Source organism: Thrips palmi, unplaced genomic scaffold (genome assembly GCF_012932325.1).
Source record: "Thrips palmi isolate BJ-2018 unplaced genomic scaffold, TpBJ-2018v1 HiC_scaffold_6, whole genome shotgun sequence".
In the NCBI taxonomy this organism is placed as follows: domain Eukaryota; kingdom Metazoa; phylum Arthropoda; class Insecta; order Thysanoptera; family Thripidae; genus Thrips; species Thrips palmi.
Window position 1 is genome coordinate 6,180,280 of NW_023144633.1, and position 27,300 is coordinate 6,207,579.

A 27,300-nucleotide genomic window follows, 5' to 3' on the forward strand; every position below is an offset into this window, starting at 1 on the left:
ACACAATTTTCACTTTCTTATTTCGCTTTGTCACTTTAAAATCACTCTCCAGTACAAATATCTAAGTCACCGGTATTGTGAAAATGCCTTTCACTTAACCCAGTTTTAGGCTCTTTGCGTTTTTTGACGCTTTCAAGTCTAGAGGTCCCATGGTGACGTCACAGCCGACGGTGTCGCGCTCTGACGCCTTGCGAATAAGGCGAAGGGGACCGTCATCTCTCTCTCTCTCACACCCCCGTACAAGGTACCCCGTGAGTGCGACAGAGGGAACGGTCCTTGGCAGTCGCTCGGCACTCCGCCGTCTTCCGACAATTGTTCCCACTACGAAAGCAATGTGGCTCGGAGACAAAAATGGAAAAGAAAAAGGCGGGCACTTGTGTCTTATCGACGAGGTGAAAGGCATTCCCCGACCTGTTGACCCTAGTGACCCGCGCGGGGTGCCCCCCCCCCCCACACACACACACACGGGGACCACGACGATTAGTGGATGTAAAGCCGCGCCCGCACCGAGCCAGACAGCCAGACGGCACGTCAGACGGCACGGAGGGGCGCAAAGACGCCCAGGAGCATCGGGGCAAGCCAGGCAAGCCGGGCACTGACAAGCCAGCTGCAGTGACGACAAGGCGACGGGGTGACAAGCAACAAACTACTACAAGCGACCAACGACCAGCTGCGAGCGACAAGCTACAAGCGACAAGCGACAAGCGACAGCCAGCGCGAGCGTCGCCACCGGTCGCCACCTCCACTGTGAGTCTCAGCGGCTGGTCGGTGCACAGTGGGCCAGAAGAACGGTGGAGGCGGCCAAAACTCTAGACGCGTTTTGAGCTCCAGAGTCGCTAAACAGGCCTCAAACTGAACGTGTGACCCCACCAATGGATTCCTCGTTCGGAGAGCAATCCATTGGTGGGGTCACACGTTCGGTTCGAGTCCCATTTAGCGACTCTGGAGCTCAAACCGCGTTTAGAGTTTTTGCCGCATCCACTGGTCTTCTGGCCCACTATGCGGTGAGTCGTCGTCACAGTGCGGTGGCCTCGTCCGGCCTTGGCCTTGTCGGGCAGTCGGGCACTAGCCGGCACTAGTTGACCTGCCGGCGGTCTGATCCGTCGCCGACGCGCGAGCTACCCCACGCTACCTCAAGCTACCCTACGCCGCCCCACGCTACCCCAAACTGCCGTGCCCATTCTCGTGTTATACCAATCGTTACGCATAGTGTAGCTGCACGTTGACGTTCGATGCCCCACGTCCTGCGGTGCGCGCGAGACGGTTTTTGTCGCGGGCGAGGTTCAATGGCCTTTATTCGATCATTTACTGTCGATTGATTGCCTGTGAACTCCGAACGCAATGCATCATCAGGCAACCTTTACTTTTGAATTGCTGTTTTTCGTTGTTGTTGTTTTTTAAGTTTTTTACTTGCTTTTCTTCTGCGACGCTACTACCCCCACCCCTCCCCTCTTCATAATTAAAACGCCTGATTCGCGGTGGCTTTATGCAGGAGCAACGAACTGGGGCACTTGGCTGTCTCTGCGCGAGTCCGCGAGTCCGTCGTGAGGGGCGCGGGGGCCCGAGGGGGCGCGGGGGCCCGAGGGGGCGCGGGGGCCTGGGGGGCGCGGGGGCCCGAGGGGGCGGGGGCCGAGGGGGCTGGGGGCCCGAGGGGCGCGGGGCCCGAGGGGGCGCGGGGCCGAGGGGGCGCGGGGGCCCGAGGGGCGCGGGGGCCCGAGGGGGCGCGGGGGCCCGAGGGGGCGCGGGGGCCCGAGGGGGCAGCAGCAGACTGATTCCGAGAGCCGTCGCTCTGTCTCTCTCGCGCGTGTGCGGGACTGCGGGATGCCCGACGAGTGCGAGAGAGACAGAGCGACGGAAAGGGCTCTCGGAAATCGGTCTGCAGATAATTCGCCGTCCTCGGTCTTGCGCCGTCTTGGTCCTTGGTCCTTGGGCGGAGCACAACTCGCTCACACTGGTCCAAGGGTCGTCACGTGACGTGAATGATTCACACAGTGGTGCCGTTCCCCCACGGCCAGGCCCTGTTTGGGTGGTGGGTTAGTCAATCGCTTGGGGGTGGGGGGAGAGTAGGTGTCTCAGAACGGTCTGAACAAGAGGGGAGGAAGGCACGCACACTGCCGATGTTATAAAGGCAGCCGAAGAAAGGGGATTTGAAGTAGTTATTTCGGTTGGGCCGGCCGTAGGCGCAGCCATAAGATCAGAACAGAACACAAAACATATCCAATAAGTCGACGGCACGGCACGGCGTGGTCCTCTAATCATAATGGTCCCCGAGGTCCCCGCCCGACTTCCTTTCCCGCGCAAGGCACCATTCAGGGAGGAGAGGGACGGGCATCGCTCTGTCTCTGTCGCACTCATGGGGCTCTCCATAGGGGTGCGAGAGAGACAGAGCGACAAACCGCTCTTCTAAATCGCTCGGCAGGCGCGCGTTGGGTTGCCTGCCCACCGGGCGGGCCTGGGGGCGGGCCGAGCCACTGCTGCTGCTGACTGCAGTGCTCGCTCGGAGACAATGGAGACAGTGCGTCGTCACTGTGGACTGATTCCGAGAGTCGTCTTCGTCGCGCTGTCTCTCTCGCACTCATGGGGTGCTCCGTATGGGCGCGAGAGAGACAGAGCGACGAAAACGACTCTCGGAATGAGTCTGCTGGCTGGGCCTGGTTCACCTTATTTGCTCGCCTCACTGCGCCGCGTAGATACCGGTAGATAAAGGGTCGTGCCAGGCAGAGCCCTGGGGCACCCTGGGGACGCCTGGGGCGTAAGAACGCCTTTCTTTGCCCTCTGCCGGGTACCGCGTACCGATAACCGAGCCGAGACAAAAGGTGGACACACACACACACACACACACACACCTACACACACACACTCGTGCTCTGTACTCAGACGCGTCCGGGCCAAACAAACAGCCTCGCTTCCAATGACGGGGCTGGTGCTTTTGCTTTCAGGCAGTGTACGCGACAAGATGCGAGTCCTGGCGGCGGTGATGCTGGCCGTGGCGCTGGCCGTGGCGCGGCCGCGGCCGCGACGCCCGAGCAGGGCAAGTCCGCCGACCCCCTGGTCCAGCTGGAGAAGGGCGCCGTCAGGGGGACCGTCCTCCGGAGCAACGGCGGCAGGGACATCCTGGCCTTCATGGGCATCCCGTTCGCGCGCCCGCCCGTCGGCAAGTACAGGTTTAAGGTGGGTGTGGCGGACACTAAGGGAGAGCGCCTGTGAGGTAGGCAACACCGCGCCGGGGCGTGTGGCGTGGCGGCCTATCGTTGACTTCACAGGCGTCAACCCCCAAGCTGTCCCGAGGCGAGTTGCACCGCTTTGGCGTTTTTGCATTGCAGGAGCCCAAGCCCACCAAGCCGTGGCAAGGCGTGTGGGACGCCACCAAGCTGCCCCCCAAGTGCATCCAGTACGACCGGTACCCCGTGTCCGCTGTGCTCGGCGAGGAGGACTGCCTATACCTCAACGTCTACACGCCCAAGGTAAGTGGTCACGTCTCCACCGACAACAAGTGCACCGCGGCTAACGCCTCGTCGTTGTCCAGCTGGCCGCGCCCGGCGCGCCGCTCCTGGACGTGCTGGTGTTCATCCACGGCGGCGGCTTCATGTACGGCGCCAGCGCGGACTGGGGCCCCGAGCTGATCCTGGACCGCGACGTCGTCCTCGTCACCATCAACTACCGCCTCGGCGTCATGGGTAAGACGGTCCCGGCCCTCGCCGAGGCCCTCGTCGAGGCCTTCGTCGAGGCCCTCGCCGAGGCCCTCGTCGAGGCCCTCGTTGTCGCTCCAGACAAGTGACACGTGCTGCGCGTGCTGCACATGCAGGCTTCCTGAGCACGGAGGACGACGTGGTGCCCGGCAACAACGGCCTCAAGGACCAGAGCCTGGCGCTGCGCTGGCTGCAGGGCAACGTGGCGGCGTTCGGCGGCAACCCCAACAGCGTCACCCTGCTCGGGCTGTCGGCCGGCGGGGCCAGCGTGCACTACCACTACCTGTCGCCGCTGTCCCAAGGTAGGCCCCGCACCGGCGGAGGTGTTCAAAATGCCGGACGCGTTTTGAGCTCCAGAGTCGCTAAATGGGACTCGAACCGAACGTGTGACCCCACCAATGGATTGCTCTCCGAACGAGGAATCCATTGGTGGGGTCACACGCTCGGTTCGAGTCCTGTTTAGCGACTCTGGACACCGTGGGACACGTTCGCCAATGCCTCTGCCGCCCAGGCGTGTTCCACCGCGGCTGGTCCATGAGCGGCTCCGCGCTGTGCCCCTGGACGCAGCAGGAGGCGGCCCTGCAGAAGGCCCGCCGCATCGCCGCGCTGGTGGGGTGCCCGTCGGACGACGCGGCCACGACCCGCGACCTGGTGGAGTGCCTGCGGTACCGGCCGGCGCGGGCCGTGGTGGCCGCCGTGCCCGGCCTGCAGGACGACCACGAGCTGCCCTTCTCGCCCTTCGCGCCCGTCGTGGAGCCCGCCGGCACGCTGGGCGCCTTCCTGGACAGCGCGCCCCTCGACGTCATCCAGTCCGGCGCCGCGCACGACCTGCCCTGGATGACGGGTGTCACCACCGAGGAGGGGCTGTACAACGCTGGGGGTGCGTGTCTCTCTCTCTCTCTCTCTCTCTCTCTCTCTCTCTCTCTCTCTCTCTCTCTCTCTCTCTCTCTCTCTCTCTCTCTCTCGCACTCATGGGGCGTCCCGCATTGGTGCGAGAGAGACAGAGCGACGAGCTGACACGCGGACTGACTCCTTGCAGAGTTCCTGGGCGAGGCGCACGCCGCCAAGCTGCAGCAGCTGGAGCGCGACTGGCTGCAGAGGGCGCCGCTCCTGCTGGACTACAACTACACCGCCCCCGCGGACGCGGCGCGGCGCGACGCTCTCAGCGTGGCCATCCGGGAGCGCTACTTCGGCAGCCGGCCCTTCGCCGGCGCCACCAAGGAGTTCATCGCGGTGGGTGATGCTATTCGTGCCCCTCTTACCCCCGTCGCACAGTGGGCCAGAAGACCGGTGGAGGAACCGAACGAATGACCCCACCAACGGATTCCTCGTTCGGAGAGCAATCCATTGGTGGGATCACACGTTCGGTTCGAGTCCCATTTAGCGACTCTGGAGCCCGAAACGCGTCTAGAGTTTTGACAGCCGGCTTTGCCGGTCTGTGCGGCGGGAGGGACTCTACTAGTGATGCGGACCCCGGCGCTACCCCTCGCCCCAGTGACGTTTGCCGCTCGACCGCCATGTTCGCAGATGATCGGGGACCGCATCTTCAACACGGGCGTGGAGCAGGCGGCCCGCGAGATGGCCAAGGCCAACAGCGAGAGCGTGTTCCTCTACGAGTTCGGCTACCGCGGGGAGTACAGCCTGAGCGCCGCCATCGCCAACGGTGACACCACCAACTGGGGTGAGAGACGCGGGCCTGAGACTCAGGGCGTTCCCTCACCCTGTCTCTCTCGCACTCATGGGGTACTGACTGGCTTCCGAGAGAGACAGAGACACCAGGCTCGGACTGGCCCCCAAAAGGCCCCAGCGGATAAGACCGCAAAAGGCCCCCGATCATCATTATGTTTTTACCCTTCATGACCAACTTTGTGAGCCTACCGCTCCCAAACTAGTTGCGGTCAATAACCTTCCCGATACAGGGCATGAAAGAGTATGGTCTTAAGAATACTAGGGCGTCGAGGGAAGCTTTTTACGGCAACTAGATTGGACACAGTGGGCGCCCAAAGTCAGCAAAATCAGCAAATTTCCGAGATTCGACCACTTTTTGACCAACTTGGTCGGAAAATCGTTGCGGTCAAAGCCAAAATCGTTGTGGTCAACGTCTTCCCGATACAGGGCATGAAAGAGTAGGGTATTAAGAATACTAGGACGTCGAGGGAAGCCTTTTACGGCAACTAGATTGGACACAGTGGGCGCCCAAAGTCAGCAAAATCAGCAAATTTCCGAGATTCGACCACTTTTTGACCAACTTGGTCGGAAAATCGTTGCGGTCAAAGCCAAAATCGTTGTGGTCAACGTCTTCCCGATACAGGGCATGAAAGAGTAGGGTCTTAAGAATACTAGGGCGTCGAGGGAGGCCGTTGACCGCAATTAGATCGGACGCAGTGGCCGCCCAAAATCAGCGAAAACGGTTACTTCCGTCCTATATACACTAGGACTCTTTGACCAACTTTGTGACGTCACTAGTCCCAAACCCGAAAGGCCCCGGCAGATTTTTCTGCCTGTCTGCCCTGGCCAGTCCGAGCCTGAGAGACACGGACCTCTGTGTTGCAGGCGTGAGCCACGGCGACGACACCGGGTACCTCCTCAAGTGGGACTTGATGCCTACGGGGCGGACGCCCACTGAACAGAAGCTCAGCAAGCAGCTCATCAGCTTCCTGACGACGTTCGCCAGGACGGGGTGAGTAGACGCGTCCAAACAGGTCACCCTGAGATCGCTTATGACACTCTTTTCGCTGCAAACCGCGCAACGGGATGAAAGTGTCTTCGCAAGCTCTCGCCGCCAGTGTAGTTGACCACTTGCATCCTTCCAGTGTCCCCGCGGGGCTGCCGGGCGCGCCGGGCTGGGTGTCAGTGGACCCCGCGGCCGCCGCGCTGCCCATCATCAGGATCGACAGGAAGGCTGAGCTGAGCTTCGCCACCGTCCCCGAGTTGGGCAGCACGGCCTTCTGGACGTCGTTGCCGATCGGCGAGAACCAGGCGGCGGCCGACCAGGGCGAGCGCGACGAGCTCTGAGCCCGTCTTGGCGTCGAGTGCGAACCACCAGAGCACGGAGAGCCTGCTGCAGCAATGCGGACCTACTTGCTACTTATTCAGATGTGTATTTCAAACATAACAACAGAAAAACAACAACAACAATAAATTATTTTGTAAAAAACTGAAACTGCGGTGTTGCGTCAACTTTGATCTCTATTGCAATCATAATTTAATTTAAATGAGAATGTGCTTCAGTGTACTCGGCCTTCCGAAATCTGGGGTGAAAATATTTAGATCCAGTTCAAGCAGAGAAGTGGCAGGGCAGCCAGCAGGAGCAGCCTGAAGTGTTCCCATTTGTTGCTGGACGAGGACATCTCGTTCCTCTGGGAGTCGGTTTTTGCAGCGACGGTCGTCGTTTCGCTGGAAACAGAACGCAACGAAGATAAACACAAACCAACTTGCAGCCAGCGTCAGAGGGATTTCTTTTCGAGTCTTCGAATCTCACCTGGGTGGCTTCTTGTTCTCCAGCAAGGGCAGGCCATCCCAGAAGGCCAGCAGCTCGTGCACCGACCAGTTGCCCTGGCGGTGTACTCCGGGCCGCTGCAGTTCCAGGACGGGGAGGTCCTCGGGCACGTCCTTGGCGTCCTTGACGGCCACGCTCTGCAGAGTGGTGTTGCCTAGCGACGGCACCCTGCGAAGCCTCAAGGTCAATCATCCACAGTGGGTCAGAAGACCGGCGCATGCGGGCAAAACTCTAGACGCGTTTCGAGCTCCAGAGTCGCTACATGGGACTCGAACCGGGCGTGTGACCCAACCAATGGATTCCTCTTTCGAAGAGCAATCCTTTGGTAGGGTCACTCGTTCGGTTCGAATCCCATTTAGCGACTCTGGAGCTCAAAACGCGTCCGGGATTTTGACCGCCTCCACCGGTCTTCTGGCCCACTGTGCGGCGTTTCTCAAGTATCTCATGTCAGGAGCTTGACAACGGGTTGGGAACGCGGGATGTGCGACAGAGGTGTCGCGGCGGGCGGTGCGCGGCGGCGGCTAAGGGCGCCCCAGTATGCGGCTCCACGCCCAGCCAGGCCCCCCAGCCCCACGAGGGGCCCCACGAGGGGCCCCGGCTCGTGCCGCCCCACACCCAAGGCGTACCCCGCCAGGCCCCGCCGGGCCGCCTCCGTTCATTAAGGTCGGCCCGCAGTCCAAGGTCCCAATTCAACCTGTCGTTATTCGGTTTGGGCTCACTTTGGGCGGCCGCTGCATCCGAACGCTCGCTACCAGTCGTGCCGGGTGGTGCTCTAGTAGTCTTGAGACCTCCCTCTTGCAAGCTCTGCCTCGAGTAAGACATTTGCAACGGGAGTAGTCGGTCAAAATGCAGACGTCATGCCTCACCCGTCCTGGATGAAGCTGGCCCACACGTCCAGGATGTCGCCGACCATGGCCTTCTGCGCGGGCAGCCTCTGGGCCTCTGTGGCGGAGGGCTGCATCAGCAGCAGGTTGGCGTCACTGCCACCCGCCGGCCCAGCCAAGGCCGAGACCTCTGCGAAGAAGAACGACAACCGCGACGTTAGAGAAGAGACTAGTCGGACAGTACCGTCGTGTCGACCTCCAGCGTCCGCACCTTGCGTCGCGCTCCAGCCGAAGCGGTAGAGGTAGACGGCCTGCTCGGCCTGCTGGGCGTGCGCGATGGCGGCGCGCAGGGCGGGCACCACGACGTGGCGGTCCGCGAACAGCCGCAGCACGCCCTCGGCGTCCTCGGCGGCCGTCCCGTTGCCCAGGTAGCGGCGACGGAGGTCCTCCGACGCGGCGCTCTTGTCCAGCTCGGGCGTCGAGTTGAAGGCGAGCAGCACCGGCGCCAGGCGCGCCCAGTCCGCGTCTAGCTGGTTCAGCAGCGAGGAGTTGTGGAGCAGGCCTGGGGGACGAGGAGAAGGCAAGTATGGTGAAGGTCCCGGAGCCACGAGAAGCACGTCTCCCGGCGGAGGGAGACGGAGCGACTAGGCGCAGAGGCGGCAGACTCACCCTTCTTCTCCCAGCCGGCCAGCGTCTGCAGCCCCTCGCTCCCGGACAGCCCCAGCAGCAGGGGCACGCCGGCGTGGCGCCACAGCCGGAGCGGCGCGTCGGCGAGGAAGGGCTGGACGCCATGCAGCTCCACGACGGGGCCGAAGGGCGCCGGCGGCAGCCCCGCCCAGCCCTGCAGCCGCGCCGAGGCGTACAACACCTCGGCCACGCTGCGCGACCGCAGGCACTCCACCATGTCCGTCAGGTTGGCGGGCCTGGTGCTGTTCAGCGCGGCGGCGTTGACGGACGCGTTGGCGGTGGCGTTGGCGGCGGCCGGCACGGGGATGGGGCAGTCGCAGCGCATGGCCTCGGCCAGGCGGCGCGCGGGGACGTCGACGGCGGCCTGCGTGTTCTCAGTCAGCGACCAGGGGCTGAGGGCCGAGCCGCTGACGGCGATGACGCGCTGCAACAGCCCTGGGGGCGGTGGAGGAGGTGAGGGCCCTCACTGAGGCGGCGGTGCTGCCGCAATGGCGCGGCCCGAACAGCCTACCTTTCGAGGTGACGGCGTGCAGCATGGCCGCCGCGGCCCCCGCGCCCACGCCCGCCACCGTCACGTTGCCGGGGTCCCCGCCGAAGGCCCTGACGTTCTGCTGGACCCACGACAGCGCCAGCCTCTCGTCCTTGAGGCCCAGGTTGCCGGGGGCGTCGGCGTCCCCCGTCGTCAGGAAGCCTTCGGAGGCCGAGACAAGCACACCTTGGTGGTCACTGTGTCTAGAAACACCGAGGATGGTCGCACACCGCACTACGCCACGCTACGCACCCAGGGCGCCGAGCCTCGACTGCACGGTGACCACGACCACGCCGCGGTCCACCAGTCGGTGCGGCTTCCAGCGGCCCGCGTAGCCCCGCGTCCAGTCGTCGCCGGGCAGCACCACCAGCACGGGCAGCCCCTGGGCCGCGTTCACCTGCAAGCAGCACCAGTAAGCGGGGCGCAGCAAAAGACCCTCTCGGTGGAAGCGAGTGCCGCGACGCCACTTCGTCACCTGGGGCGTGTAGACGCTGAGGTACAGGCAGTCCTCCACCCCGACGAGGACGCCCTTGTCGGAGAGGTAGGGGCACGGCATCGTCTGCGAGGTCGCGTTCAGCACCATGAACGGGGACGACGCTGATGGTTTGGCAGGCTGCGGGTGCGAAAATAACGCTTTAGGTTCTGAGCGGAACACCCTTCCCCGCTGCCGCTGGGAGTTGAACCCGGAGCTCGACCTGGAACCGCAGGGCGCCGACGGGGGGCTTGGCGTAGGGCACGCCCTCGAAGGCGGCGAAGGGAGCGTTGTCGGCGCTGCGCTGGGTCGTCCCCCGCAGCACGCCGACGCCGGGCACCTCCAGGAGCACGGCGGCCTCCCCCAGGGCGGGGCGCAGGCCGAGCAGGCACGCCGCCAGGACGAGGGTCTTGAGCACGGCGGCGAAGCGGCGCGGCCATCGCGGTGGCGTGGCGTCGGCCTCTGCAACACGGGGGTTGGTCAGCGGCGACGTCGCCGGGGTCGGCCTTCCGGAGCATGCGGACGTACTCGGCATGGTGAAGGTGCTCGTCCTAGACGGCGGCGCCGAGTTCTGGCGGATGGTTGCCGACGGCGGCGTCCTGGCGGCGTCCTGGCGGCCCCAACCCCCTCCCCTCCCCCGGCCTGCGTTGCCGATTTATGCGTGGCGACGGGCGATGCTGAACGAGTCGGCTAGGAGAGCACCGCGACCACGTGCCTTATTGCACGGTGAGCCTTTCGACCGTCAAAGCGGTCACATTTCATCCAAGCCCGCCATGCCTGCGTCGAGAGAATTTTCCAGTGTCACAAACGCGCGGCCCACCCCAATGAGTCTGCTGGCACTCTAGAACGTTCGTCACCAGAGAGGGGCGGAGGCCTCACACACCGCCAGGATTACTTTGGATAAAACTGTGACTCACTGGGCTCGTCACTCTCGCCAGCGAGAATCGGGCAGAACGCAGGACGGTTTGCACGTAGATTCGCGTGGCTCATTAACCACCGTCACGCCCGTCGAATGAAGATGAAAATGATCAAGGTTGCCTTGACGGCGAGGGAGGGGGAAAAGGGATTTTATTTCGCCGGGCCGAGAGCATTTCCCGAGGGGTAGCCAAATTTCCATCTACATTGATTACTGAATTATTAAAATTTTAGAGAATATATTGATTACAAGCGATTTCTTTTCATTATTTGATTATTACATATCACTGATTGTTGGAGATTAATAGGCCTAGAACGTGGGTCTCGGAGAGCTGTCAAAGTGACGAAAATGAACATTGCTGACTTTGGGCGGCCACTGTGTCCAATCTACCCCAGTATTCTTAAGACCCTACTCTATCATGCCCTTGCCTCAGAAAGGCTTTGACCCCAATCAATTTTTGGCCAGTAGCCTCACAATGTTGGTCAAAAGGCGATCGAATCTCCAAAAGTATGATTGTGATTGTGTCGCGGATTATGTTGGTTATTTCAGTGACTGCCCCTCGCCAGACTGATCAACCACTTTCCGCGTTTTCCCTTGAGACCCAACAGTGTCGCCTACTCAGATGGAAAGTATAGTCAGCAAACAAAACAACGAGAAAGAGCGACTTCAAGAAAAACTCGAGTTATCAGGGCGTGCGTATTTCCGGCGAATTTGCCGCACCTTGCACGCCGAGCGGCTCGAAGTGGGCGCTGGCGGGGCGTGCGGGGCGTTTGGGATGAGCCTTGATTTTTGTCTTATCAAAGAGAGCCAGGCAATCTACTTGTGCAAGCAGCGCACCCCGCCGCCCGCCGCGGCGCCCCGCCGCACCCCGCCCCTTGCTGCTGACATGCTGGTGATGCTGGCTAGGCAGGCGGGCCGCGAGAGGCGCGATCTCGCTATTCCTACGCGGCCTGCTCCGCGTGCTGCACCAACACCATCGACTCCACCATGGCGACCGTCCTGCCGGCCGTCGCCGCGCTCGCCCTGGCGGCCCTGGCGGCCCTGGCGGCCCTCCCCGCCGTCGTGGCGCTGCCCCTCGTCCCCGCCATCTCCTACAACGGCGGCCAGGGCATCATCACCGGGGCGCGCCTCCGGAGCGGCGGGCTGCACACGGCGAGGGACTACGCCGCCTTCTGGGGGGTGCCGTACGCCGAGCCGCCCGTCGGCAAGCTCAGGTTCAAGGTGAGCCCACAGTGGAGGCGGCCAGACGCGTGCAGAGCTCCAGAGTCGCTAAACAGGGCTCGAACCGAACGTGTGACCCGACCAATGGATTCCTCGCTCGGAGAGCAATCCATTGGTGGGGTCACACGTTCGGTCCCATTTAGCGACTCTGGAGCTCAAAACGCGTCTGGCCGCCTCCACCCCGTCCTCTGGTCCACTGTGGTGGCTTCGCGCGAACGCTTTGCGTGGCTGTACACGTTTAAGTCGGTCACGCGGTTTCTTGTTCGACTCGCGCTGATCGATCTCTCTTCCTCGAGCGCCTGCGAAGTCGAGGGTATGCTGCCCCGCCACGCACGGCTGCCCTGTTTTGCCGACCTTCCAGGCACCCGCCCTCGCTCGCCGCGATTGGCGGCCAACCAACGGAATCGGGGGCTCGCGCTGCAGGACCCGGCGAAAGTGCTTCATGCTCCAGCATTGCCCCAACCTAGCCTGACCTAGCCTCGCCTAGCCTGCCTCAGCTGATAAGCTTTGTCCGAGGCGGTGACCTCAGCGCGTCTCGTCACTCTCGGCGGCTGAGGTGGGCCAGCGTGATAATCCGCGCCAGCTCCATGCATACCTTGTGACGGCCGGGGAGTGATAAGGGGCCGCGGGGGCCGTCCTTAAGTGCGGTGCAGGCGCTAAGTGGTGTGACCCCACCAATGGGTTCCTCGTTCGGAGAGCAATCCATTGGTGGGGTCACACGTTCGGTTCGGGTTCCATTTAGCGACTCTGGAGCTCAAAACGCGTCTAGAGTTTTGGCCGCCTCCGCCGGTCTTCTGACCCACTGTGGTGCGCCAGTAGGGAACGCGTTACGCAAAGTGGAGGGAGGAGGAGGCCGTCTTGCCTCGTGTCAGGGATACGTCACCGGCAAACCACGCACTGGCGAGGACGCAAGGGCTTCCCATGCAACTTGGAAAGGCGAGAGAGCATGAGTGAGTGTGTGTGTCTACGGCTCAGCGAGCGGCTTGGCTTGGCAGATTACCACCTTAATTGCTGAAGTGGATGGCTATGCTCGTCGGCGAGGCTCACGACCGAGTCGGTAGGTTCGACTTAGTTGTCGCCGACCTTCCCCGCCTCGCGCACTTTGATTGGACGCCGGGAATAGCCACCCGGCCAGCACGCTGATTCTGAGAGTCGTTTTCGTCGCTCTGTCTCTCTCGCATTCGTGGTTCGGCCCCGAAAGGTGCGAGAGAGACAGCGGCAGTTAAACTGGGAGTAACCATGGCGCCGTCCTGTTGCACGCCCTGCGTGGCCTGCAGCCCCCGCAGGGCCGGGACCTCCCCGACGGCATGTTCGCGGCCACCAACGTCAGCACCCCGGAGTGCATCCAGCAGAGCCGGCACCCGCTCGAGATCCACGGCGCCGAGGACTGCCTCACGCTGCAGATCTACACCCCGAACGTAAGCGAGGGTTCGAATCCCCGTCAAGGCCTTTTAACATTTTCTAATTTTTAATAACTTTTTTTTTGGAAATTTATTTTTTGTTTCATTTGTCTTTGTGCAGTACGACAACCCCGTGCTGCCCGTACTCGTGCTGATCCACGGCGGCGGCTTCATGTTCGGCCGCGGCCCCCGCGAGGGCGTGCAGTTCGTCATGGACCACGACGTGGTGCTGGTCAACGTGGACTACCGCGTCGGCCTCCTCGGTGCGGCACCTCGCTCTGTCTCTCTCGCACACACAGACTAGTGGCGACCTAACCAGTGGCGTTCCTCTCCAGGCTACATGAGCTTCGAGGACGACACACTGCGGGGCAACCTGGGCATGCTGGACCAGGTGGAGGCCCTGCGCTGGGTGCAGCGCAACATCCACCTCTTCGGCGGCGACAACAAGAACGTCACCCTGGTCGGCAACTCGGCCGGCTCGGCCAGCTGCCTGCTGCACACCATGTCCCCGTTGTCCAAAGGTAAGGCCCCCGGTTCGATTCCCCACCGACGCGCCGTTCCGCTCGCAAAACTCGCAACGTGACAAATGAAAAGGAATGTTCAGGGCTGTTCCACAGGGTGATCGGCATGAGCGGGACCCCGCTGAACCCCTGGACGCGGCAGTACTCTGCGCGCGAGAACGCCCACATGGTGGCCAACCTGACGGGCTGCGACGCCCCCACCACGGCCGAGAAGATCAGCTGCCTGCAGAACCAGTCCGCCACCGACCTGGTGGCGCTGCAGGGGACCCACTTCCAGGTCAGCACCGCGCCAACGGCATCGAAAAAGTAAAAAATCGTCATTTTAAAACATTTTTTGGTGTTATCAGCACTGGATGAACAACCCGTTCTCGCCGTTCGCCCCCGTCGTGGACGGCGTGTTCCTGACCGAAGAACCCGGCAAGCTGCTCAACAAGAGGGGCGCCGTCATGGACGTGCCGCTGCTGCTCAGCTTCACGTCGGATGAAGGGCTGTACACTGCCGGAGGTAAGGCTGTACACTGCCGGAGGTAAGGCTGTGCACTGCTGGAGGTAAGGCTGTACACTGCTGGAGGTAAGGCTGTGCACTGCTGGAGGTAAGGCTGTACACTGCTGGAGGTAAGGCTGTGCACCGCCGGAGGTAAGGCTGTACACTGCTGGAGGCAACCCCGTCAACATGTAGCATATCGACGACTGCAGAGCATTTACATCGCGCTGTCTCTCTCGCTCTCATGCGTCGACGCAAGGGAGTCGTGCACGGTAAACCGAATGCCTCGAAAACCGGGAGAGCGCCCCGGTGTTGGGTGCGCTGTCTTTTTCTATCTTGTGGAGAGGGAGTGAGACAGCGTATCCAAAACCGGGGCGCTCTCCCGGTTTTCGAGGCATTCGGTTTACCGTGTGGGAGTGCGAGAGAGACGGAGCGACGGAAGCGCCGGTCGGAATGAGTCCGCGTCGGGCTACGCGGCTGCGGCGCCTTACCCGCAATCAGAGCGGAGTCAGCGTTCCCGGGTCGACTCGATTTGATTCGATTGTTGGAGCTCGGTCGGGTCGGGCCGCGGACGCGGGTCAGCGCGCCATACAATTTCAGATAACTCCACCCGTTTCCGACTCGTCCGTCACTGCAACTGTCGAAACGATAGACTGGATCTAATTGGGATGGGCTTCCCCATGTTCCTTCTGTTTTGCCTGGCTTTGCCCGCGCGACCCGTCCAGTGTTGCCACACTTGAGGGAAAACTTCTCACGATGCAGTGCCGCTCAGTTTTGAATGAAGGCAAACCGAGGCAAACCTTTTAGACAGGTGCATCGAGGGAGTTTTTGTCTACCTGTGTAGCGATACTGACCCCTGACCCGGAGAAAAATTCTCTGTTTCGGCACTTCCAGAGTTCATCATGAACGACGCCCTGGTGCGCGAACTGGACGAGAACTGGGAGACCGTGGCGCCGCAGCTGCTGCACATGCACGACAAGCGAGTCCCCGAGGCGGACAAGCCGGACCTGGTCCAGAAGGCCCGCAAGTTCTACCTGGGCAACCAGACCCTGGTGGCGGCCAAGTCCGAGCTCGTCAAGGTGAAGCCCTTCAATTTTTGTCACGCTGGAATTTGAAAAGCGCACCGAGGGCAAACTTCAGCAAACTCGTGTCCAGCTGATGAGCGACCGCAACTTCGTGGCCGGGCTGGCGGACTACGTGACGCGACGCGCCAAGGACCAGTCCAGTGCCGTGTTCGTGTCCGAGTTCGCGCACCGCGGCCAGTTCGGCCTCTACCCCGGCGTCCCGGGGGTGAGCCACGCCGACGACTTCCAGTACTACATCGAGTTCACGTGGTGGAGCGGCATCTTCACGCGGCCCGAGGACATCGCCGTGCGCAAGAACCTCATCGACATGTGGGTCGCCTTCGCCGAGACATCGTGAGTGAAGTAGCCTCGCGCAGTGGGCCAGAAGACCGGTGGAGGCGGCCAAAATTCTAGACGCCTTTTGAGCTCCAGAGTCGCTAAATGGGACTCGAACCGCGAACAAAGTCGACTGCCACTACAAAGTCATTCTGTTTTCGCCGTGCAGCAACCCCAGCATCCACGGCATCGACTGGCGGCCCACGGACGGCAAAGACGGCTCGGTGAACTACCTGCGTATCGCTGGCCCCGAGGACAAGGACATGGCCATGGCCCAGGACAAGGACCTGGGCAACGCCAACTTCTGGAGAGACTTGCGCATCGAACCGTAAGTTGTCTGGACTGTCTTTGTCTCTGTTTGCTGTCCAATAGTCCTTTGTATTGTCCGTGTGCACTGTAATATAGAGATTCGGGGTACGGAAATATTTCCGGAAAAATTGGAAATATTTCGGATTTATTTCGGAAATATTTCTAAGGCCTCGGAAAAATTGGAAAAATTGGAAATATTGATTTTTATTGTTGTATTAGCGGTTTAACCCAATATCATGCATTATTTACGACACTTGCATAACTTACGACTCATTTACGGGCTAAATGAATGTCAGTGTTGTGTATCTTGACTCATCTAACGTCTGTAAGTACATAAACGTAGGAAGAACATTTAGAAATGCACGGATCATGTTTTTCCAATGGTCAGGACTCTTTTCAAATTTAAATGAAAATGGCGCGAATACTACTCAGAGTCGTCTGAAGTCGAGTACGAGAGGGCGCAGCGCGGGGTGCGGGGAGGAGGGAGGTGAAGGAGGAGGGAGGAGTGTGTGTGTGGTGTAGCGGGAGCGAGGCGAGACAAAGCAAGCCAAGATTTGAGGAAGAATCCTTCCGTTTATGAGTTCATGACTTCAGCTGAGGAACAATGGGTGACCAGGTCCTCCAAAAACTAAAACTTTGTAATTCCAGACTGTCTGTAACTCGAAAATCTGTATAATTCAAGAATAAACTTTAATTTATTTGTTCCAGATTTGTTTTTCTTAATTCCAGTAGAACACTCAAGATTCCAACTAAAAACGCCTGAACTTAAAAGAAAAGTCAATATTTCCAATGTTTCCCTATTTTTCCGAAATATTTCGGAAATATTTCGGAAATATTTCCACCATTTTATTTTTCCGGAAAAATAGAAACTCTACTGTAATATATGTTTATATGTTTATTTTTAGCGATCTTTGTGGGCAATTCGTTCATCTGCGGTGTCTTTATTTTTTTGTCATTGTTTTTGTTGCTCTTGTGCTTATTTTTCTGTCCTCACGAATCTCATTAAAGACATGCTCATCTCTACGCTTATCCGTTTTTTTGTCAAAGTTTTTTTTCCTTAATGTGTCTACTTGTCATGTGTATACGCAAAACAAATCGGCGTATCGATAGCGTCATTTTTTTGTGTCACTGATAATAGTTGGGTGTCTGTTGTGATTTACGCTCCAACTTTCTCACTGCCGGAAAATTAGAAGCAGAGATTCGTCATTGTGATCTTTGTATTCCCTCAGGAACCACTCGGGGCGAGTCCAGGCTTCCCTGGTCCTCTGCCTGGCCTCCTTCGGGGCCCTCCTTCTCGGCAACGCACGGACGAGTTAGTCCATTGCATGCTCACCAGAGGCCGCCAGAGGCACCCCACTGCATGCTCTCCTCCAGCCTCACTAGTCACTCAAGTATTCAGGTTTTGCAGCCCAAGCGCTGCACGACGTTTGCGTCGCGGGAGTCGGGAAAGGAGGCAGGCTGTTGACTCCCCCACACTGTTCTTCGATTTTCGATCCTACAGCAGCAAAATTTGTTGCCACGACACACACATTGATGTATTGAGACACTGGAGACCGATGGAAAAAAGCAAGCCGTAAGGCACCCCAAGGTGTTGTGGTAACAAATCACCCGACAACAAAATACCATTTCCCCGCTCACCCTAAAACCCAAGCAGGTGTCAATAAACTGTCCTTCTTTCGTGAATTTTCTGCAAATAGCGGTATTACTTGCGGCGCAGAGTGCGCGGCGAATAGTGTAAGTGATTGTCTGACTTTGCCTGTTGTTGGTTTCTATGATTTGGACGGAAGAATTTAAATTAAAGCCTAGTTTTGTAGCCACTTTTCTCCATTTCTTTCGCATTTCGGTGCGAGTAGACCACCGATCGAGACAGAACGCCTTGCGGCAGGCAACCCATCAGACAGCGCGCGCCGCGTGGCGTAGGCAACCCATCGTACGCCTGCTACCCTCGAACACCAAACAACACAGGCTGTGTCGAACGTCTGTGCCGCTCGTACTCTTCAGTCCCAGATCATACAGAGACACTTGACAACGCGATTTTGCACCCTCCGTTCCGTTCAACTTGCAAGTAACATTGAGCTACTTAATTGCGACTTAGTCTGTACTCGAGTTGACAACGCACGCCGCGAGTCGAGTGCTTGTCTTCGCTCGCGTCGAGAACCCGATGAAACAAACAACCAATACGCTGGGAGTGAGGTGCCACGCCGCTGTTGTCTGTCTCGGAGATTGGAGGACGGTGAATCTGCCGATGTGCGAACGCGCCAACGCATTTTTGTTAATCACCCTTGCCTTTTGCTCTCCTCGGTCTCGCAATTATTCTTGGTTTTATTTTTATTTTCCGTGCCGGAGGCTCCCTGTCCATTACCCTCTTCATCGAGTGCGGCTAGCCACAAAGCCAGAAAGCCAGCGGCAGCCAAGCCAGGCCTGCCCACAGTGGGCCACAAGACCGGTGGAGGTGAAACAAATCCCGGACGCGTTTTGAGCTCCAGAGTCGCTAAATGGGACTCGAACCAAACGTGTGACCCCACAGACGGATTGCTCTCCGAAGGAGGAATCCATTGGTGGAGTCACACGTTCGGTTCGAGTCCCATTTTGCGACTCTGGAGCTCAAAACGCGTCCAGGATTTTGACCGCCTCCACCGGTCTTCTGGCCCACTGTGCTAGGCCAGGCCTATCGGAGATCCGAGACACTTCGGCCCTTCCCTTCACGTTGTAATTCCCCAAATTCCTGCTCGCGCGGAGCCGCGGTGCCGCGGACCTCGGACCGGCAGTGCGTGAGCGCGCCGGTTTTCGTTTTGTTGTTGTTATTATTTTATTTGCCATTCGCCGCGGTCGCCGCGGTCCGGCCGGAGAGTGCTTCTTTCTTCTTTCACTCGGCCGTGCAATTGATGCGGCTGCGCCGCGCAAAACGAAAAAGGAGCAGAGATGAAAATATAAAGCTCGCGAGTTGTTTAATGCGGCAGCGCAGCGGTTTGCGGGGGGCATCTCAGCGGACTGACGCCGGAGTGAAGGGCGTCGCTCCGTCTCTCTCGCGCGCCGCGCTCGCGGGGCGTCCCACAGTGGGCCAGAAGACCGGTGGAGTCGGCCAAAACTCTAGACGCGTTGAGCTCCAGAGTCGCTATACAGGACTCGAATTGAACGTGTGACCCCACCAATGGATTCCTCGTTCGGAGAGCAATCCGTTGGTGGGGTCACACGTTCGATTCGAGTCTCATTTAGCGACTCTGGAGCTCAAAACGCGTCTAGAGTTTTGGCCGCCTCCACTGGTCTTCTGGCCCACTGTGCGACGGAACGCTTTCTGCGGCATCGGCCGGCAGTTCGCAGCCCCGCGAGATCTTCGGAGTCTTCCCGCAGCGAGCCCAGCAGACTGACTCCGAGAGTCGTTTTGGTCACTCTGTCTCTCTCGCACGCATACGGGGCGCTCCACGAGTGCGAGAGAGCCAGACTGGCGAACACGACTCTCGGAATCAGTCTGCAGCGAGCGCAGCGGTCCGGGCCGTATAAATTCTGTCGCGTCAAGATTCTGCTTTGTTTTTGTTTTCGTCCAAAGATGTAACGGAATCACTGCTGCGGAAGTCCATATCTTTTTGGCGCGGGGGCCGGCCGGCCGCAAGCCCAAAAAGGTCACATTCTCTTTTAACAACTCGCCGACTGTTTTACAACTGTGCGATTGCGATCTACGATCGTTGTTTTGAGAGACTGCTTGTCGTTTACGGATACCACTCGGACTTTAGTGACTGAATAGTGACTGTGGATAGTGACTGGTTTCGCCACTGTTAAGTGCGTGGGTGACGTCCTCCGCGTCTCGCTGGCTTCTGGGTGACTTCGCGGTGCTCCAGAGTGCCCCGCGACTTGGCGGCTCGGCGGCGTCCTCCCGGTGGCGTCCCGGAGGCGGCGCCGCGACTGCCGCGGTGGTGGCGGCGGTGGCGGCGGCGCGCAGCCGGTCCGTGGCGGGCTGGGCTGGCTGGGCTGGCAGGCCGGACAGGCCGGGCACGCTGCCGGAGAGGAGAGGCCCCGGACCGGGCCGGCGGCCGGCGGCAGGCCGGCGGCGTCGCTGCCAGTGTGTGATGTGGCCTTGTGTTGCCCGGTAGAAGGACAAGACCCACTTGCAGAGTAGGACATGGCGCCTAGTTTCGCCCAGCCACCGCCGCCCCGCCGCCCGCCGCCCCCACCGCGGCTGCAGCTGCTGCTGCCGCTGCTCGTGGCGGTGTGGGCAGTGTGGGCCCCCGCCGCCGGCGCCCCCGCCCCCGTGCGCTACGACCAGCGCCAAACCGGCAACGTGAACGTGCAAGTGGACCTCAAGGACGTGGAGATCTACGCCATCCTGGACGAGAGCCTGCTCGCCGGGCTGGGGGTGAGTAGGGAGTGGGGAGTTGACTGAGGGGTGGCTGCGCGTTTCTAATGCCATGCTCTTGAGGCTGGCCGCCGACGGCAACGTGTGCACGCCAAGCCACGCCAAGCCCTGGGTCCTTGGGGGCTGCGTCGCAGAAACTTGGTTTCCCAGACACGTTTATTGGAAAGAAGCAGTGATCTGTGATGACGTCCACAGCGCGGAAAACAGCTCGCAGTGTGACTCCGCTCGGCTGGAAAGCGTTGAGACGGCCAGGGCACTACAAACACCTGAAATGAACACACGTCGTGTAAGTCAACACCCAGCCTGGCCGCGGTGGCTCCCAGCGCGACGCGGCCGGACCACGGGTCGACGAACCCGCCGCGAGGCGCGGACGGGACGGCGCGGATGGGATGGGACATCGGATGGACATCGGCGACCTTGCCCATGGCACTGTAGGTTGCGTTCAGGTCCCTGGGCAGCACCGGGCCGCGTGGCGGGGGTGAGGCAGCACTCTCCGTGGCATGCCCTCGACGCCGGCACGACGTGCCCTCCCCCGGGCCAGCAGACTCATTCCGAGAGTCGTTTTGGTCACTCTGTCTCTCTCGCACCCTTACGGGACGTCCCATGAGTGCGAGAGAGACAGAGCGACGACAACGCCCCTCGGAATCAGTCTTCAGGGCCAGAGGTCCAGGAGTCGATGCACCGCCGCCAAACCGCGGCCGTGTCCTGGTCATGAGCGTGGTCATGAAGAGCCCCGCCGCAGCGCGCCTCTGTCTCCCTCGCACCCACAGGGGGCGCCCCTCGAGTGCGAGAGAGACAGAGCGAGATTCAATCACCGTGCCGCAAATTGGCTCGCAGGCGGGCTCCGTAACAATGCGCCTCGACTTTTCAATCGGGCCTCGCCACTGGGAGGCTGGGCAGGGTCTCCGCCGGGCGGTTCGACGCCAAGCCGCCAAGCCCGGCCAAGCCCGGCGCCCGGGCCACACTGGGCGCCCCGAGGCCCGATGCCTAGACGCCCAGGGGGCTAGAAGCCTAGAGGCCTAGAGCAAATGCATTAAGGGAGACGCGCCTCGGCTTCTTGTTGCCCTCCAGCGCGGAGTGGCGGCGGGGCGGGGCGGGGCGGGGCGGGGCGGGGCGGGCGTGGCAGGACACGCAAGTCGCCTGGCGTGGCCGCGCACTTGCGCGGTTCCACCGTGCTGCTCCACCGGGCTCCACCGCGGTCCTAGGCGTTGATTGGGTAGAGAGGCCGGCGGCCCGGCGTACTGACGCCGTCTTAATGCACGCACCGACTCCAGGGCGGCCAAGGCGGCCTCCGTGACGCGGACGCTCTGTTTGCCAGCACACTGATTCCGAGAGTCGTTTTGGTCGCTCTGTCTCTGTCGCACTCACAGGGCGTCCCGTGCGGGCGCGAGAGAGACAGCGACGAGAGCGGCTCGCGGAAGCAGCCTGCTCCTGGAAATGACCGCTCGGCCCGGGACGCGGCCAACGCGGGCGTGGACCTCCCCCCTCCCCCTTTCCCTCCCCCGCGCTCTGGATCACTCGCACACTGTTAAGGCCTCGCGGAACATGAACATCATCAATCCCGCGGCCACTAAAAACCCCGACCGCCAATCTCCTCGCAGTGCAGTGCCAGGCAGCGCGCGGGCCTCGGCCGGGGCGGGGGAGGGGGTGGGGGATTTTAGCCCACATTTCAATGCCAACGGCGGCACGGCGGCGGCCCAACAGGATGTGCGACTTGTGCAGCCACCCCTGGCCGCGCCACGCCGTGCGCGGACCGGCGCCTCCAGTCCATTCGGTCCAACCGGTTGAGAAAGGTGACGGGGATAACAGGTCAGCCGCAGCGGCTCGCGGGAGAAATGGGTGTCAGTTTGGCGGCGTCGGCGTTGATCCGCTCTCTAGGTGCCCTGCTGCCTGCCTGCCTGCCGGTCGACCTGCCCTCTTTGCGATGCGGAGAAATCTAATGTAGACGACACACAGTGGGCCAGAAGACCGGTGGAGGCGGCCAAAACTCTAGACGCGTTTTGAGCTCCAGAGTCGCTAAACAGGACTCGAACCGAACGTGTGACCCCACCAATGGATTGCTCTCCGAACGAGGAACCCATTGGTGGGGTCACACGTCCGATTCGAGTCCCATTTAGCGGCTCTGGAGCTCAAATCGCGTCTAGAGTTTTGGCCGCCTCCACCGGTCTTCTGGCCCACTGTGCGACAGCTAGGGGACCTCGCCCGAGGAAACCCCTCGGCAACACGCCCGAGTTGGCAGCTGAGTGTGCGAGTCGCGAAATTTGAAAAAGAGTTTGGATGAGTCTGTTATTGTTCTGAAGAGACGGGCTGCGGCGACGCGGGGTCCGCGAGCAGGGTGGATGCGCTCCGGCCGGAGAGCCACGGGGGCTCCGTCAAGCCTCTGTCTCTCTCGCACTCGTGGGGCGTCCCGGGAAGGTGCGAGAGAGACAGGCGCATTCTGGATGAACAGGTCGAGGGAATAAAGCTACAAAGTATGACTCGGTGCGCCGCGCGCCGCACGCGTCGCCGTGGCATGTTTATGTAGGAATTCCTCCGAGGGACCGGGTCCGGGACGAAAGGGGGTTTCAGAATGCAAACGCCGCGCCTGCTGTGAAAAAAGTAAAAATTTTATGTTTCAAAATAAAGAAAAGGGACGGAAAGTGCTGCGGTGCGGTCCTGGAACGCGCAGCGCCGAGCCGCCAAGCCGCCAAGCCGCGAAGCCCGGTCCGGCGTGATGTGGTCGCTGCACTGTACGGCACGACGCGGCACACGACACTGGAAGAGCCGCAGCAGACTGATTCCGAGAGTCGTTCTCGTCGCTCTGTCTCTCTCGCACCTATGAGGGACGCGCTATGAGTGCGAGAGAGACAGAGCACGCTAGCCGTGCCGAGGCGAGCTAGGCGAGGTGTGAAGCTGATGGCAACGGGCATGGCATGAGCGGCTCCCAGCGAGATTATTGCTGCGGGCCTGTGGTTTGGGGGCAGCGCATCACACTGCTAGTCTCAATTAAGTTTGATTCCAAGTTGAATTCGCTGGCAAAAGTTGTTGCGGAGGTGAGTCGGGGCAAGTGTCTATCAGAGAAGGCGCCGCTAGACTTGCCTGTCACTGGGTGTGCCTGTCGGCAGGTTTGCCTGTGGTCTGGCTCTCGGGTGGCGGTTCAGCCCTTGGTTCAGCCCGCACCGCACCGAACGTTTGGCGCGCGGCTGGCGGTACTGGCGGTGCTGCTGCAGGCCCTTCTTTGGGTGCTGCTGGAACGGACAGGGAACAATCCGCAGCGGTGCCGCGGTACCGGTGGTCTCTCTCTCTCTCTCTGTCTCTCTCTCTCTCTCTCTCTCTCTCTCTCTCTCTCTCTCTCTCTCTCTCTCTCTCTCTCTCTCTCTCCATGCCGCGGGCGTTGCCTGGCGTTCGCCCAGCCCGTGCAGTGCAGCATCCAGTGCACTCATTAAGCCCCGCCGGCCCAGCCATTCCGAACACGCTCTGTCCCTCTCGCACTCGAGAGACATTGCGCAAAGGCGAGAGAGACAGAGCGACGAAGGCGCTGTCCTCCCTGCAAATTAGATCGAAGGCGTCATCGGCCTGCTTATGCGGCCGTGGACCGTACCAACTCCAAGCCGGAGTACTGGCGGGAAGTAGAGGAAAACAGAGAAAACGAACTGCGAAGCAAGGTGAAAACCCTTGCCCCCGCCGGGACTTGAACCTTCGACGTCGGCGTGCTCTACTCGCGGCGCGCGGCTCCCTGCACCCTTAACGTGCAGTGCATTCCCATCTAATGACACTGGCCGGCTGCGTCCGAGGCCCGGCCTGGCCGGCGCGGCCAGTGTAGTGCCACGTGCGCGCAGCGGCGCAGTCCAAGCTCCACTCTCTGAACGCCACCGACGCCGGCACCGCGGGCACCGCCCTCCCGGTGTCTGGCTCCGAGCAGCGGCATCTCTCTCGCGCTGCCGAGCGCCCAGGGCAAGGCCCAGGGGGTGCGAGAGAGACAGAGGGCCATTGACCAGCACGGTGGTCCCCACCGCCTTCGTTGGCCGCTGCTGAAACATTTCTGCGCGCGAGGCGCTGGTGGTGGCGCGGCCTCCGCCTGTCCGCCGAGTCCTCCGCGTCGACGACAAGCAGTACAGCGAGCTGATGGCAGCGGCGATAGGGCGGCGCCAGGTCCCCGATGAGTGATGCGCCGGGCGGGCGGGCAGGCGGGGCAGCCCATCGGGCAGCCCGCCGGCCAGGGCGTCCCGTTGTCACCGGGCACCTGTCCAACAGGATGTGGCTCTGCATGATGTCGGTGCGATTGCCGCCAAGCTGAGCGAATCCCTCGCCCCCAGCAGCGCGGCAGCGCAGCCAATCAGCATACGGGATTTTAATCTGCTCCCGCACCGGTTCTTTCAAATCCCTCTCGCCCCGCGCGCCCAGGCGGCAACTGCCACCGGACTTAACCAATATTCCGATGTGCTCGTTCGCAGGTCGGCGGCGACTACGACTACGACTACTCGCAGCTGACGGAGAAACCGCCCGCGACGACGGGCAAGCCGGGCAACGCCACGGCCTCGGCCACCACCAAGAAGCCCGGCGTGCCCAGTGTGCGCACTGCGGAGGCTGCTGGGTGAGTCGCCGGTCCAAGTTCCAAGTTCGAACCTCGGCCTGCCTGGCTCTGGCCGTTCCACAGTGACCCAAACCGGTGGGGGCGGCCAGAAATCTAGACGCGTTTTGAGCTCCAGGGTCGCTAAACAGGACTCGAGCTGAACGTGTGACCCTCCCAAATGGATTCCACGTTCGGAGAGCAATCCATTGGTGTTCGATTCGAGTCCCTTTTAGCGACTCTGGAGCTCAAAACGCGTGTAGAACTCTGGCTGGCCGCCTCCACCGGTCTTCTGGCCCACTGTGTGCTCCCTTGGTTTAGGGTTATTCTCTTCCTCACCCACCGTGTCCTCTCCCCTGCAGCAATGTGGTCCAAGCCGTGCAAGCTGTGGAGCGGTCCGCTGTCAAGGAGGCCGTCAAGGAGGCCGTCAAGGAGGCCGCGCAGGCTAGCGTTGGCAGGGAGGCCGCCGCCGCCACCCCCGCCGCCCCAGCCGTGACGCCCACCAAGGCCGCCGCCCCCGTGGCCGCCCCCCTCGTGAGGCCCGCCGCCCCCGTCAAGGTGTCCGTGGCGCACCGGCGCTGCGGCTCCGGGTACCACAGGGACGCCGCCGGCCGCTGTAGGCGCGACCGCCGCCCCTTGCTCAAGTGAGTCCCAACCCGTGTGCTTTCTCTAGACGCGAGAGAGGCGAGCAGTTTTAAGACGGTCATTGCCTGTGTGCTCCAGGTACGCGCTGAAGCGTCGTCCGGCCAGCAGGTCCGCCGCAGCCGCGGCCGCGGCGTCGGTGTCGTCCGTCCCCGCTGCGGACGATGCGTCCCCCATCACCGTGGTGGCTCTGCTGCCGCCCGCGCCCCCTGCACCCGCCACAGCACCGCCTGCACCCGCCAAGACGGCCACCCCAGCGGAGTCACTCAAGACGGCGTCCAGGGCACCGGTGGCAACTTTTGCTCCCAAGGCACCCGTCGTGGCCGATGCACCAAAAGTACCCGTCGTGTCTGCTGATGATGCACCCGAAGTACCCATCGTATCTGCTGATGCACCCAAAGTACCCATCGTATCTGCTGATGCACCCAAAGTACCCATCGTATCTGCTGATGTACCCAAAGTACCCATCGTATCTGCTGATGTACCCAAAGTAGTACCCATCGTGTCTGCTGATGCTGAAGCACCCAAAGTAATACCCATCGTGCCTGCTGATGCTGAAGCACCCAAAGTACCCATCATCGTGGTTGATGTGCCCAAGGAACCCATCGTGGCCAATGCACTGCAGAAGTCACCCGCAGAACGCGACTCTCCCGCTGACCCCGTGAAAGTCAACGATCTGAAAACGCCAGCAGCTGCAGATTTAATGGCAGCAACCTCCGTGATCGCGCCGCTCGCGGCCAAGCCCGTCGTCTGATCCACCCGCGCCCCTTTCGTGGTGGGAAACCATGACTGAATGTTGCCTTTCTTTTCTGACCTCCGGAGAACTGCCCTTGGGAGTCTGACTTCGGGCATTAGGTAAGGGTAATCATTTTTCTACCTGGAATTTAAAAAAATCTAGAAAACAAATTGAATAAAAACCAGGTTGTGCTAGAGATGCGGAAAACGGCCGAAGAGGCAAGAGTGTCTGGTCTGATGCCTTGTCTCTCCGAGCGCGTAACGCATGTCTAGCATGCAGGCACTCCTCCGAGGTCAGATGAGAAGGTTCGAAATGGGGGAAATGTGTCTCTCTTTTGTGCTCGAAAGTCAGGAAATCAACAACGTATTCACAATATCAAAAGGCATTTTACGGAAAAGCTACTAGTCATGACGCTCTCCGTTCTGACCCTGGCGGTGTCCGTGCGACAGGACAGGACGGTCGATTCGGTCCATTTCGTAAAATGACTTTCATCGCTGTCACGTACGGCGTTCCTGTTGATTGGTGCAATGGAAAATGAAATAAAAAGTCCAATACAAATGAAACGTCAACTACCTGTCTCATATTTCTCCACGCCAACCCGACAAGCACTACACACTCTTTCTGCTGGGCACAGACAAACACACAGCACGTGCACTGTGAAAATTTGATGTCACTTTACGACAAATATTTTCATTATCAGCTCTCCTTGGCATGGGCGTGATGACAAAGTCATGAACTGCAGGTCACAATAATCAGCCTTGAAATTGGCACCAAAAGACTAACCAAAACCATCCTTTCGACAGGATGCCTGGCGCCACGGTGCCTGACTGCGTACAGCGAGCCAGTGCGGCTATGCTAGGCGAGTGCGAGAGAGACAGAGCGACGGAAACGACTCGGGGAATCAGTCTAACAGGCAGCCGGCGGCCTTTCGTCTCGTGAATATCTCCGCCCGTCGAATCGGTCGAATCTCGATCGAGACGTCAGTTCGAGACCGGCGGCCGGGACGCGGCGGGCCGCGGGTCCACTGGGGCCGGTCCGGCACATCTAGGTCACTAGGGTCGCCGCCGTCGGC

General features: G+C 60.7%; 4 protein-coding genes across 5 annotated transcripts; 3 read left to right on the forward strand and 1 right to left on the reverse strand.

The window, feature by feature from the left end:
• Positions 1-503: 503 nt before the first annotated feature.
• LOC117651814 (venom carboxylesterase-6-like) lies at positions 504-6,852 on the forward strand. The gene is made up of 10 exons (XM_034396194.1): positions 504-747; positions 2,940-3,171; positions 3,324-3,464; positions 3,527-3,677; positions 3,806-3,991; positions 4,201-4,569; positions 4,729-4,922; positions 5,217-5,370; positions 6,243-6,369; positions 6,503-6,852. The coding sequence occupies exons 2-10, from the start codon at positions 3,124-3,126 to the stop codon at positions 6,702-6,704; spliced, it is 1,572 nt and encodes a 523-aa protein (XP_034252085.1). The 5' UTR covers positions 504-747; positions 2,940-3,123; the 3' UTR covers positions 6,705-6,852.
• Positions 6,775-10,235, reverse strand: LOC117652006 (venom carboxylesterase-6-like). Its single transcript, XM_034396632.1, has 9 exons — positions 9,924-10,235; positions 9,704-9,841; positions 9,481-9,625; positions 9,211-9,390; positions 8,682-9,134; positions 8,284-8,574; positions 8,055-8,202; positions 7,171-7,356; positions 6,775-7,085 (listed from the first exon to the last, which is right to left on the reverse strand). The coding sequence occupies exons 1-9, from the start codon at positions 10,233-10,235 to the stop codon at positions 6,956-6,958; spliced, it is 1,983 nt and encodes a 660-aa protein (XP_034252523.1). The 3' UTR covers positions 6,775-6,955.
• Positions 10,236-11,575: 1,340 nt separating this feature from the next.
• On the forward strand, positions 11,576-17,767 carry LOC117651780 (venom carboxylesterase-6-like). 2 transcript variants are annotated; one of them, XR_004588122.1, is made up of 10 exons: positions 11,576-11,837; positions 13,115-13,255; positions 13,359-13,500; positions 13,573-13,758; positions 13,842-14,035; positions 14,106-14,262; positions 15,136-15,320; positions 15,397-15,659; positions 15,811-16,042; positions 16,832-16,973. XR_004588122.1 is itself a non-coding variant. In XM_034396119.1 (10 exons), exons 1-10 carry the CDS (start codon positions 11,604-11,606, stop codon positions 17,265-17,267), a joined length of 1,749 nt encoding a protein of 582 aa, XP_034252010.1. In that variant the 5' UTR covers positions 11,576-11,603; the 3' UTR covers positions 17,268-17,767. The 2 variants fall into 2 exon arrangements, 1 of the variants encoding a protein (XP_034252010.1); XM_034396119.1 differs by lacking the exon at positions 16,832-16,973 and adding an exon at positions 17,180-17,767 and having other exon boundaries at positions 15,811-15,969.
• A 2,387-nt stretch (positions 17,768-20,154) lies between these two features.
• On the forward strand, positions 20,155-26,797 carry LOC117652007 (SH3 domain-containing protein C23A1.17-like; the record flags this gene model as incomplete). The annotated part of the gene is made up of 5 exons (XM_034396633.1): positions 20,155-20,301; positions 24,735-24,874; positions 25,213-25,357; positions 25,409-25,494; positions 25,574-26,797. Coding segments are annotated over 5 exons (1,191 nt in total), but the record flags the coding sequence as incomplete, so codon positions are not given.
• Positions 26,798-27,300: the final 503 nt, after the last annotated feature.